General features: G+C 40.8%; 1 protein-coding gene across 2 annotated transcripts in view; it reads left to right on the top strand.

The window, feature by feature from the left end:
- ELMO1 (engulfment and cell motility 1) overlaps positions 1-13,924 on the top strand; it is a 351,127-nt gene that overhangs the window by 175,416 nt on the left and 161,787 nt on the right. For both annotated transcript variants that reach the window (XM_066627043.1, XM_066627044.1), the window contains exon 15: positions 13,452-13,560. In XM_066627043.1, the coding sequence (XP_066483140.1) occupies positions 13,452-13,560 (109 nt within the window). The remainder of the gene's footprint in view (positions 1-13,451; positions 13,561-13,924) is intronic.

Genomic DNA, 13,924 nt, shown 5'->3' with positions numbered 1-13,924 from the left:
GGTTCCCTGGGGAACTGCAGAAACCAGCCTGGGAGGTGTAGAATCCTCACAAGAAACCCACCTCTATACAGTTGGATTGTAGCCCTAATGGGGAGCTGCGACCAATGTCCCAGTCGGTCAGGGGAGCCACCAATTGAAAAAGTTTGGGAATATACTATGTTGCTAGCTTTTTCTTATCTGCAGGATCACTCTGAGCTTTTTGTAGGTAAGCCACACAGATCATGCCAGCAATACTGATGCAGCCATGATAGAGAAGTGTGAGCTGCATCCTGTGGTGATGGGGGTGGGGGGGGGAAGATAATCGGACAGGCTGCAGGAGGTATGTTAAAATGTTTAGTACTTACGTCCTGATAGGCTGTCCAATCACCAATGGGCCTCCTTGGACCTACATCACCTATTTTGGTGGCTTATATCCAAGGAGAGGAAAGGGGCTGGAAGGTTTGAGAAGGAGGGGGTCGTATCTAGTATGAGCCATTGCAGCTAGATTCACCCACTCTCAGTTCCTCCCGTCTCCCTGCCTGAAACACTCACATCCTGCCCCTGTCCTCCCACTGTTTGCCCCCCACTGCCGACTCACCAACTCTAGCAGTTGGTGGCCTCACGTGTTTTGCTGGGAGGCCAGAAGATGGAATTGGGCTGTGAGTGAATGAATAGTGTTTGTTCTAAAGAAAAATGATTAGTAAGCAACTATCTGAGAGATTGAGATTGTAGGGAAATAATATACCCTATTTGCTTGTCCATGTCGTCCTGGCAAGTTTGCTAACAATATATGGATGGTGGGATCTTTAGAAACGCATTTTTTTTCATGGGGTTGGGTAGGAACGAAGTGAAAGCATGTAGCATAGCAGGAGCCTCTGAATTTCACTGTCAAACATGTCTCGTTCGAGTATCTACCACTGATTGGCCTAAAGTGCATTAGGAAAATAAGGTTCTCAGAAAATTGACAAAAGCATTCCAGTCTTGACTATTTGATCACTCACAGCCATTAAGTTATGCAAAGTTTTTAGAGTACTGATTCATACTTTTTGATAGTTCAGTGCAGTTACTACTTGGCTTTCTAGTACATCTTTGAGACATCAGAAATCTTGATAGTGAGGAGGTGGAGGAGGAGGAGGTAGTTTGAGGAGCCATGAAGGTGCAGACAAATGTAACTGTTCTATGAAGACCATTCAGAACTTAATTAAGTTGAGTCAGTCTGATTGTGCACTGTATATTTCATAACCTGTGCATTTGTTGTATAGAACGCAGCCTACACATCCTTCCTCAAGCTCCAGAAAAAGCCTTCTGCCCACTCATGTTATCTTAATCAAAAATGAGTCGTTCAATATGTTGTATGAGCATTTCTGAAGTTAAGTTCAGCAAGATGCTGTTAATTCTTATTCAGAAGTATGTGATTGGGGGATACAGTTACCTGTAGCAATATGGGTAAGGCTGTAAGACCTTGCCTTTCAATAGAAGTAGAAAAGGAAAAAAAAAGTTACTTTCCTCTTATGTCAATCAATGTTCTGAATAAAATACGTTAAGAGGCTGTTATGTTCCCAATCTGTTGTGTGATCACATCTTTACTGGGTATTTTCTTTTTGGCTTCTCTTGCTTTGTGATTTTGCTTTCCCATCTCCTGCAGCCTTTTTTGTGTCTGCTGCTGTTTATTATTTTATGCTGCAGATTCCTAGGGCTGTTGCCAAGACTAACCAAAGGCATTGGTACCATTTCCATTTGGTGATGGAAAATCAACGTGGTGCCCCTTGACAGTAAAAATCCTATATTAGATAAATGCAATTTGCTGTTGGTTAGTAGTGTCCAATATTGGTTGAGGTAGTTCATTCTGCTTAGGTCTAGTGCTGGTAACTTCATGTTTCTCCTTATGCCTGAGCCTGTGAGCAGCTTCTTTGCTCCAGGTATAGATGGACTGAACCAGGTAATGGTTTTCTCATGTGTGATCCCAGAGCAAAAAAAGACCATCATACTACCAGTGTATGTGTTATGACTAGTATGGGGTGGAATATTAGTCATGACTCATGACTTTTTCTGACTCATATTTTAGTCCCTATTTTGGTAAATGAAACTTGTGAAGAATCCCAAAAAGTTTATTCTTGAAGCCACTTCTTTTTCTAAGTACAAGATAGCACTTTCTAATCCAGCGACATAACTGACTTTTAAATTTTTGTATTTTAAATTAGTATGGTACAAAGTAGCCTTTTGTACAAAAACACAGGCTTCTTAAATTGGAAACAAGATAAATCAGGAATGGGAACATGATGGAGACTTAAAGAATTTTGTGGAGAGAGTGGTTTTTCCTTTCTCACACAATTCTAGACCCAGGGATCATCCAGCATAATGGTTTGGTGGGAGATTCAGGATGGACAAAATGAGGTGCTTCTTTACACAGTATATCATTATTTGGTAGAATTTGTTGTCACAGGATGTGGTGAAGGCCAGTAACTTGGATGGCTTTATAAGGGGATTGGACAAATTCATGGTCTATCAATGACTAGTAGTCATGATGTCTTTGTACTGGCTCTGGGCTCCAGCAGGGATTTTCTTATGTTCTTAAACATGGCCCTTACTTAAGACCCACCTGCACAATGTGTCTAGCCATTTTTGGACAGGGATGACTTGTGTACAAACTCATGAGGTTTTACATTGCATGTTGGTGCTGCCCTTGAAGGCTATTTGGAAACTACAGTTGGTATAAAATGCAACAGGGCATAGCTTAGTGGTAGCGCACATGCTTTGCATGCAGAAGGCTCCAGCTTTAATCCTTGGCATCTCTAGGTAGGATGGAGAAAAATTCCAGTCTGAAGTCCTGGATAGTTGCTACCAGTATCAATGGCCCTGCAGTAGTTGGGTCAGTTGGTTTTATACTTACACTGTTATCATTTTATACTATGTTTATTGATTGAAACTAATCATGTGGACCATACACTTTAATGTCCAGGCAGCTACACTTGTTGCCAGTTATTTTATTAATTTAGTTAGTACCTAAATTCAGGGTACTGTATTTGACTTTTAAAGCCCTAAACAGCGATTTTCATCCAATGTGCCATGAGTGGTACGCAGGTGTGCCTCGGGAGTTTGGGGGAGGATCATTTAGTAGTAGGGCTATGTGATCTCCACCCCACCCCCGACCAGCAGCATGTTGTGCCTTGTCAGTTGTCAAAACTGATGGTGTACTTAAGTGATTTTCAACCTTTTCCATCTTGTGGGACACTGGCAAGGCATGAAAATCGTCAAGGCACACCATCAGTTTTTGAGCAATTAACAAGGCACACTGTGCTGTCACTGTGGGGGCTCACATCCCCAAATGGCCCTACTAATAAATGTCCCTCTCCTAAATTCCCACAGCATACCTGGGGACCTTTTGTGGCACACCAGTGTGCCATGGCACAGTGGTTGAAAATGGCTGGTATACTTTGACAATTTTATTGCCTTGTCAGTGTGCCATGAAATGAAAAAGGTTTTGAAAGGTGGAGTATATTCTGCAAAAATAATGTTGTGCTTTGGATATTGAAGCAGGAATAAGAACAAGGCTTGCTTCTGTACACTGGCCACTGATGCTAAGGTCCATGTGTCAGCTGGCCTTTAGGGATATCAATGTAATGTCATTTAAGAAGCCAGGAAACACATTAACTTGTGCCCAAACCCACTATTTTTAAATGCTTGGCCCATTTTGTCTTCTTCAGCCTTCCTTGTTCTCTAACACCACTTCTCCCTTGTCCAATTTATGAGATTACTCTACAGTCTTCTGTGACATTACTTAACAAGTGTAAGAAAAATATTAAAACAGCAGAGCACACATCTGAAGTGATAATGTTCTGTAATCAACAAAACTGTGGGAGATCACTGATAGAGATGATGAAACTACCAAGAACACAAATGAATTTTGTTCATGCAGCTGCATATTCATTTTCATGCTCTTTTTAAAAGACTTAAAAAAAATTCTAATAAAGAATAATTAAAGTATGGAAGGAATTGGCAAGTGTGTTGTGTGGGTTCACCTAGGGTAGATCAGATCAGATTAATCTGATATTTATTCAAGAAGAAAACGCCCGATGCAACGTGTTGCCTTCTAATGACCTACTTGGTAGGTTTAGAAATGCCCCGAAGGAAGAACGATTTTGCAGTTGTGGCCTCAGAGAGGTAGACTCTCTTCCACACATTGTTCTGCATTGTGCTTTTAATCAGGTGCTCAGAGACCAGTATCTCCCCTCATTATCAGGAAACAAAAAAGGTCTCTCTGAGATCACCTCTTTACAACTTTTGCTGACAGGTGAATTTGAATCTGTGACCCTTCCAGTTGCTAAATTTCTACATGTGAGCAACTTGAAGCAGGTTAAGTTGCTGGTTCTAAGCAACTTGGAGTAACTGTGTAAGCAAACTGGTGTGTTTTAACTCTTATTTCCTATCTCTCTTTTAATATATACCTTCATACATGACTGTTTGGAGATATTAGTTGTAAAACTATATGCCTAATAAAGGTTTGTTGTATGTTGTTGTATGTTGTTCAAGAAGAAAACTTTGAGGTGGGAGGTTTTAGGGGTCTTTTTGATATAAGAGGAAATGTAGTGACCTAGTCAATGGTATTCCAGCAAATATTTTATAAGACAAAATGTTTCTGCTTGGGGTACTTCTAGATATTGCTGCATTTTTAAGTTCTAGAAACTGATACTCTGAATCAAGCAAGTAAATACTCATGTACTGTAAGGCAACATAGTATATGTGAATCAGATACCTACATGCTCTAAGCCTGGGGTCCCCAAACTATGGCCCCTGAACCATATGCAGCCCATCAATGCGTTTTGAACAGCCCAGCAGCATTATAAGTACCTGTACCCCTTCTTCCTCTTCTCTTCTGACCCCCTCTGACCACTACAGTGTAGAGAGGGATTGTAATTGGTACAGGCATGCCCTGGTGGATCCTGTTCCAGAACCCCCCATGGTTACCTGAAACTGCTGGTACCAGGGTTACCCCACGCCTGCCCTTAAGCTCTGCTTAATTCCTGAAGCTCTTCTGAGTCCTGCAGAGACCACAGGCAGAAAAACCTCTGGAGGGTGTGGGGACCCTGCAGTATATGCAGAAAAGTAAATCCACTGATACCAGGGCCCCCCTGTACTGCAAATGGAACCTGAGATCTTCCTGCAAGCATGTGCTCTTCCACTGAGCATGAGCTCTCTCCTTTAGTCGACTTTCTGTTGTGTTGTGTTGTGGTGATACAGTAGTCATATTGTATTTTTCAACATGCAATACACTTTCCAATAGCAGTACAGTATCTGACAAATCCAGTACAAGTGCTCGTGATTCTTTTCCACACTCTTTGTCACAGTGTGGACTTGAATAACCAAAGTAACACTGGACATTGCAGGAGTAGTTAGCAGTGCCTCTTTCCTTGCAGCCCTTTCCCCTTGTAATTTCTGCTTTAACACCAAATGAGACCATTTAATAACTATACTGGCTGTGTTTTTAAGAACAGGTAGGGTGTCTGTATGCCTGTGCATTTGTGTATCACATGCACATTTGTGTCCACATCTTCCCTTACTGCGTTTGGGCAGTCGGGTATGCAGCTCTATAGAACGTATCTTTTAATTGCATCTTGAAAGCAAAGGAGGAAAAGTAAAAGGCAATTTTATAGACATTTCTGTTAAGCAACAAGTATTGGTTGGCTCATAATTACAGTCTGTATGGAAGAGCTAAAAGGCCACCAAACTTGCTTATACCATTTTTACCTTAGAGATTTCAACAAGAATATACTAAATAATACTTCTTGAAATCTAGCCTGCTTTTTAACATTCTTGTTTTTCTTTGTGAGCAGATTGGGGGGGGGGTTTGAATGGGGAAGCATTCAAACATGCCCTCACAAACCTGAAATGCTACAGTCCAGCAAAAGCTGCCCCATCATGGTTATGTTGATAGCACAGCTCAGACATAGATGTTTTTGCCATTTCATACACCATCTATTCTATAGTGTTTTGCTACAGAGCATGAAATACTGCAGCATTATTGCAAATGATCAATAAGCTTCTAATTGCTAAGTTCAGTCATGATTTCCTTCTTGCTGTTTTTACCGGAGGCTTTCATGATAGTTTGTGTCTTGTCATAAAAGTCAGTCTGTAACTTTTTGCTATTACATCTGTGTAGTTCGCTATGCTATAATGTCTTTCCCTCTCCCCAGAATGAAATTTGTTTTATGTTGTGCCCTGTTGCTTGGGCCGTAAATAGGACTGGATTGGGGGAAAGCTGCTTTGCATATTGATTACTCCAAGTGCTATTTGATTTGCAGTGTTGTAAATTATAACACAGTTTCTCAACTGCTTCTAGGTAATCTTATTGATTGGTGTCACGCTGCCGTATGACATGTTCAGACACACTGTCACCTTTAAATATTTTACCTGCTCATGAAATCTTAATACAATGTTTTAATATAAGAATCAGCAAATTCTATTACAAGAGCTATAACATTGCTGGGAGTGGTGCCTTCTTCCCTATCCTTTCATTTTAGTTTGCCTCCTCATTGACTTTTATTACTCGTGTTTATTAGCTGTATCTGAATTGCCAACCAAATAGCATTCTCTGTTATATAGGATTTAATTTTTATTATATACGAGAGAAGGAGAGAGAGAGAGAGAGAGAGAGAGAGGTAATACAGATCTAATTTCAATGATGTTAGATACCAGGGTTGCTTTTTTGGTTGGATCTTTTTATTGCCTCTGTCATCCTTGAGAACTGTTAGTTTTCCACTCTGAACAGCTCTCAAGCAGAAGGGATGACTCATGCAATATGTACTGTGTTTCTGAAGGGAATCTGTAGGATTGTAAAAACAGAAATTGCAGAAAGCGTTTCTTAGGTTACCTGCATTTCTTTATCCATAGGATTTTCACAATTAGGTGTAGTTTAAACTTTTTCTTTCTTTCTTTTTTTGGGGCAGCAAGAAGGGGGGGATCAAAAACCTAAAGACGAAGCATGTTGATTTCTCAGTTGTCCAGTATTAATTTGGACTGCTGAGTTTATGCAGTTTTCTCCACTGTGTAAGGCTCAGAACCAGTGACATTTATTGCTTTTGAACAGCCATTTTCTCCTGTGCTGCAGTGTTAGTGACTGCTGCAAGATGCATCACTTAGGTGAAGATTGGATGTCTGGATGTCTGTTACTGATGGTAGAGGCCTTATTTCATCTCCTAATGTTTCCTTGTTAAGTTGTGTAATATGGAATTAAGACAAATGTTAGCAGGGTTCTTTAGAAACTACATATTTTTTTAATGTCCACATTTGTCCCAATGACTTTAGAGCAGGAGTGAAATCTCATAACAACATTATGGGTGGGCTAGGTTGAAAAATAGTGCTATTATGGACTTGCTAGATAAAAAGGGTAGTGTAGTGACTGATCTGTGAATTGGAATTTCCCCGCTTTGAGCCAACTGCAAGTCATTCTGTCTGTCAGCATCAACTTTCCAACTGCATTACGAGCTAATAGTACTTGTCTTACAGAATCATTGTATGGGCTGCATTAAGATAAAACATGTGAAGCACTTTGCTTGCTCAAAAATTTCTATGCTGCTACTGATTAACAGCCCAGTCCTATCTATCAATCACACACACACACACACACACACACACACACACACACACCCGTTGCCGATGCAGCCACACCACTGGAGCACATGCTGTATCCTGCTGGAGGAGGGGGGACAGTCTCGGAGGTCTCTAGCTAAGGGGACATTTGTTCCTTGGCCCTGGGGATAAGCCTCTGCTGTCTACAGTTTCTACTTGGATTTGTGCAGTTTTGTGGATTTGTGCAGAGGGGTGCAGTTTTATAAACCACCACAACAAAATATACCACAACAGTGCCATGGAATATAATTAATTATAATGTCTTATGAAAAAAAAATGGGGGGAGGTGTACAAGTAGTTTGCCTTGCCTTGGGTGCAAATTAGCCTGGCATTGGCCCTGTGGATATCCATGATTCAAATGTTCACATCTTTGCTTGATATGATATGAACATATGCACATCCTTGGAGGGATCTTCTGCTGTTCTGGGATTAAGGGGAATGAATTTTTGGAGTTGTGATAGAGTTCAAAGAATATTTTGTTACTTTCAAACCCCCAAATTCTCTCCAGGTACCTAGTATGTAATCTTTAGTTATTTTCCTTTGTCCTTGCTAGTGTTTCTCCATGTTATGTGTATGGTTTCTCTGGCAATTATTTTTGTGTACTCAAGAATTTAGTTTTGGCTGAATGTTCCTTTGTGTGACATAACACTTTTAAATAGCATTCTAAGATGTCCCATCTATTTCTATGCATCCAGCTCTCCCTTTCTTGGAGGCGTTCATTTTTCTAGACCTGAGAAGCAAGCACTGTGTGATTTTTTTGTTTTTATTTTTTGTCTAAACCTCCAAAACTGCTCCATAGAAATGGCTTTGAATTCCATGCATGCAATAGAACAACTCTGAGCATTTCCCATGCCAATTAAAATAAAACCAGACTATTTACAGGTAAAGCTCATAAATAGAAAATGAAGTTGACAGGAAAGAAATTCCACAAGGAGCACTATTTTAAATGCTTGTTTGTCAAGAAAATTCACTGTGCTTCCAAGGTGCTTTTTGTTATGAAAGGGAGAAAAAAAATTCTCTGCACCTGAAATGTTTTGATCTGCTGGCCTGTTACCAGAAGGGCTGTTTTGTTTAGGGGAATTATTACACTGCCCTTATTGGAACCTTAGGCTCGTAGGCTGGATAACAAGACAGCGTAATGCAGAGAAATTCCCTTTAGCTTAAAGAGGAGACTGAGAGAAAGATAACTTTTAATAAAAGATTATAGTTTTATTACAAAAGCACAAAGGTAAGCATAATGCACATGGAGAAATGATAAGTGTATGTTTCTTGGTCCTAATATTTGAATCCAGTGTACCTAGCTTTCATGGTGGTTGCGTGTAAAGAGTATTTGGTGCATCCAAGGAAATTAGGAAAAGGAAAGATTGTAGGGAAGGATTTTAGAGGTCCTGATCTGCCAACCACAGCTGCTAATTAAAGATGGGGAGAGAAAGGAAGAAAAAAGGGGGGGAATAAGGGAAAGAGTTCCAGGTGCAAGATAGTTACCTGTCCTGTAGAGCAGTTGGGGGGGGGGAGAGTCCTGTGAAGAGGACCCTCTGACACAACATAGATGTGTTGGTCCTTGGAGAGAGAGCCAGAGAGCATGTGAGAGGAAGCCTTCACTTAAAAAGGGGTTCGGAGACAGTACTGAGCTGGATGGTAGCTTGATTACTACCACACAGCAGTATGCTTGGAGTGTATAAAACATTGAAAGGATCAGGGTGTCAGTTATCAGCAAAATTCAATGGGGTCTATGGCTGGCTTCCTAGATGGGGGAACTTAAACAATACAATGGATCAGCAACACAAGAAGGCAGTTCAAGTTTGCATACAGTACTTAAACAGTGATTGGGTTAAAACAATACAATGAATACAGTAATGTAGGAGACACTTAAACAATGATTTAAGATGCCAGACTTCCTCCCATAATGTGTGACCATAGGGAGGTGGTGGTTGTGTAACCATGAGCTTGTGACTTTACCAGAGTTTTGGAAATGTGGCCTGTGTGAAAAGTTTAGCCTGCATGATATTTTAGTCCATAGTAACATAACCAGATATAGAGAGAAAATCACAGCTAAAAGGCAAAAGGGGATTTTCACGTAACAGGCCAAGTAGTTGCTTGGGACTAGGGTGCTCCCCCCAATCTGTTTTGGAGAACTGGTAGGAGAATTTATTGCCATGCACAGTTTCTGATGGAGATTTATTCTGAATTAGAATAAAAATCCTTTCCATGGGCTTTAAGACCACATTCAACTAGTTCAGCTCTCCCTAATGTTTCACCCTGGACTATGAAGGGCATTATCAAAGGACTGAGATGACGTCTGAAATAATGAAAACATTAGGACACTCCGTGTCAACTCTGACCACAGAAGCCTCAGTTCCTATGTCATTCTGAATTATTTTTTAGACCTAGTGTTTTCTTGATTGTTAAATATACAAATGTACTTATATACACCAAGTACCTAATATTCTGGTTCCATTCCATTCTAATATACTGGTTCCATACTGGTTCCATTCCAAGTACCTAATATACTGGTTCCGGGCAGGAGGTCTGGTCTAGAGGGTAGAGCCTCCATTTGCCTGAAGATTAACATCCACAAGGTCGCCAGTTCGAGGCCACCGGCACCGTGCGACCTTGAAGCAGCTGACAAGCTGCAGCTGAGCTGTTCCATCTGCTCAGAGCGTGGGAGGATGGAGGCCAGAATGTTAAACCAGATCGGAGTGTAACAGCTTGAATGTGGTGGTTCTTGAAAGAGAGAACCTTCTTTCAATTTGTAAAAATCCCTGCGTGGATTTAATAAGCCTGCCTGTGTAAACCGCCTTGAATAAAGTCTTGAATAAAGACCAAGAAAGGCGGTATATAAATACTGTATATTATTCTGGTGATCTGTTCGGAAGTCACAACACATGTAGTGGTAGCAGTAGTAGTAATTACAGCATTTGTATACTGCCTTTCTCACTGAGGGCGCAATCCTAACCCCTTTCCAGTGCTTTCCAGCACTGGCATAGTGGTGCCAGTGGGTCATGTGCTGCATCCTGCAGTTGGGTGTCACTCACAGAGGCCTCCTCAGAGCCACCTGAGTGTTTGTTCCCTTACTTCAGAGTTGTGCACCCTGACTCGCACAACACATTGTTTTACAGACTGAAAGCTATTCACATAAGCAGGCTGTACTGAACTCATTTTTAGGAATGAGTTTTTACAATAGTTGTTCAATGAGCAGCTCATAGAACCCTTCACTTCCAGATGGAATCCTTCATGGCATGGCCATCATATCTGGCATCTGGCTATGCCTTTTGAGTTTCTAGCAGGAGCTGCTTCAGTTTGGCCAAGCTGTTAATCATTCTTTTCTGGAAGCTGTCTTTCCACACTCCTCCTCATTTCTGTGGCATCGCTTGCAAGTCTGTCACCTTCTCACAGTGAGGTCACAACAGCGACTTCTCCTGGCTCAGTAACAGCTTTGTCAGCTTTCCATCCAGAACTAAACCAGGACTACTCCTACTTAGCATTTTTCAGACAGCCTTCAGCTCAACCATCAGTACATACCTCCTGCCTGTACCTCTTATAGGTCAAATTAGCTGGCTCGTGCTGGCCCAGGGCTATTGCACCTGTGTTAACACACATCAAAGGACATACTGCACATTTGCAAAAGAACCAGTGTTGTCACAACCATCACTCTTGGGGTCAGGGAATTCCCAAAACCTGGCAGGATGTAACCCACACCCTCTTCCACCAACCTAATCCACCTAACCCCTGAAGGATAATGTGGTCCACTTATAACACCATAAGCACCCAGGTTCTTTTGAAGTACATTCCCTTGGTCAATAAAATGTGTTGCACTTAATCTTCAAAATGGAAGGATTTTATTATAAAACAGGTTAGACTTAAAGGGAGCTCAAGTTGCTCCATCAACATTAGTATATGCATTTATAGTAACAAAAATAAAATAAGAAAGGTTAACTAACTTAAGTTACCAACATTACAGGCAAGTCAGCCACATAACACTCCTTCCAGCATGCTGCAGCTCAAGGACTACTAGGCCCAGCTTCCTTCCTCCTGCTGTTCCCACCCTCTTTCTCTGAGAACCCACACCCAGGTTTTATCCTCTAAATTACCAATAAATTACACCTGGAAATCTCAGATCTTCTGCCCAGCAACCAGCTTAAAACCGCTTAAAGGAAACTTGCCCAACCCTGTGACAAGCGTAGCCATCCATAACTTGCATGTCCATAACTTGGACACCTGTAACTCAGGGAGCCAGTGTATTATGCTGAAGCAAAATCTGTGGTGGTATTTCTTGTTTACTTTCTTTTGCTTATTGAAACTATTGACCTGAGTCCACCAGACATGACAATAGACATTGCTTCATCAGTGCAAATGGCAAGGTCAGGTTCCCTCTGCCTATAATACAGTGATTTTCAACCTTTTTCATCTCGCGGCACACTGGCAAGGCACCAAAATGGTCAAGGTACACCATCAGCTTTTTGACAATTGACAAGGCACACTGTGCTATCAATGGGGGCTCACAGCCCCTAATGGTCCTATTGATAAATGACTCTCTCCCAAATTCCCGCGGCACACCTGGGAACCATTCACGGCATACCAGTGTGCCATGGCACAGTGGTTGAAAATGGCTGCTATAATATGTAGATCTGGAAGCTTGTGACATGATGTTGTAACTTTTACTGCTTCCCGTTATAGGCAGCCGCTGGAATCTGCACCATATATTTTCATAAATACAAGTTACAAGAGGGGATGTCATTGAGTGATGGGCAAAATATACACAAGGACAGAGAACTGTGGAATGTGGTGTAGTGTCAGGGGGAATGTTTCAGAGTTCTGAATATCAAGTTAAAAAGCCTCTGACCACTGAGACTGTGATCCACATGTTTTTATTTTTGATAGTATATTATTTTAGTGGGAGTCAGTTCCCCAACATCCCTGAAGGCTACAGACTTATTTAAGTGAAAACTGGCATACTTGGGATCAGCTTAAGTCCACCTTCTAAATAGCTATCATGTTTGATGCAGCATTTTGTGCTGCATCATGTGACCATATCCATGTCAATTTGACTTTGGGCCAAGGCTAAAATTGCAAGGCGAAACTTACCATCAGTTGTAAAAGATTTATGGTAGATGAAAATGAGTTGTTTATTTTGAAAGTAATGTTTTCTGCATAGATTAAACATTTTGATTACCAGCACTCTAAACAAACCTTTCTGTCACCAATATCATTTCAAGGTGAATTTCATTGCATGCAAATATCCCACATAAAAGCCTACACATCACTGTAGTTTCTTTTTAAAATGCTAATTAGGGAAGCATAGTGGGTTTCAGTGCAGGTGTACATTTCACTCTTAATGACTGTATTAGAAATCTCTAAAAGTGGCATCATGATTTCTAAAAATGTCTTTTAAAAAAGCAGTTACCTTAATGTGTCTTAATTTTACCATCAATACTTTTAAGCACAGTAGTGCAGTGGTTTTCAGGTAGGGAACTTTGAGACTTTTTGGAAAATGTTTAAGGGATCCCTGAAAGACAGCATTAGTTATTTTTCCTTGCAAAACACAGCTGCAGGAGAGTGATGGGAGTCAATGCATAAAGCGTTCCCTGGAGGAAGTTTGGAAAAGACTGCAGTAATGAAATAAACACATCAGGATTTTGTTACAAAAACAGGCACATTTGTTGCTTTCCACATAGGATAGTGTCCAGTTCACTTAGCCTTAAGCAAAGTAGGGCACTTTCCCCCAAAGTTAACCCATGTTAATTTTTGAAAAAAATATATTATCCTGTCTAGAACAAGCCAAATGATGCCTACTAAACAGCTAAGGGCACACATTTTTAAAACTTTGGTTGTTTTTTTCATTTCAGATTGTCCTAGAAAACAGCAGCCGGGAAGATAAGCATGAATGTCCATTTGGTCGAAGTAGCATTGAATTGACAAAGATGCTGTGTGAAATCCTGAAAGTTGGAGAACTGCGTAAGTCTATGTATTGATAGAAGTCCGGTGAATTGTGTCCCTGATTTAAAATGACATTTTATGGCAACTTTATTGGTCACCTAAGAGTAGATGGAATGGCAGATTCAAAGATTCAATGAAAGAATGCTACTCTGTGATGCTACAGCATTAGATACCTTCAAATTTTGTCTACTCAAATATGATGGCTTGGGTCTGCCATTGTCAGTTTCATTGCCAGATGCAAGTGTAAAAGTGTGAGTTCAGTTTTGTGACTTTGATGTCATCATATGTTGCCTGTTGGTATTATAATTCAGTACTGGGTGTTCTTCCATGCAAGAGAATGCTAAACCTCTGCCCCAAAACCAATGATAGAACACCATGCTTA

Source organism: Tiliqua scincoides, chromosome 5 (assembly GCF_035046505.1).
Source record: "Tiliqua scincoides isolate rTilSci1 chromosome 5, rTilSci1.hap2, whole genome shotgun sequence".
NCBI classification, from domain to species: Eukaryota; Metazoa; Chordata; class Lepidosauria; order Squamata; family Scincidae; genus Tiliqua; species Tiliqua scincoides.
This window is presented reverse-complemented; position numbering and strand designations above follow the sequence as displayed.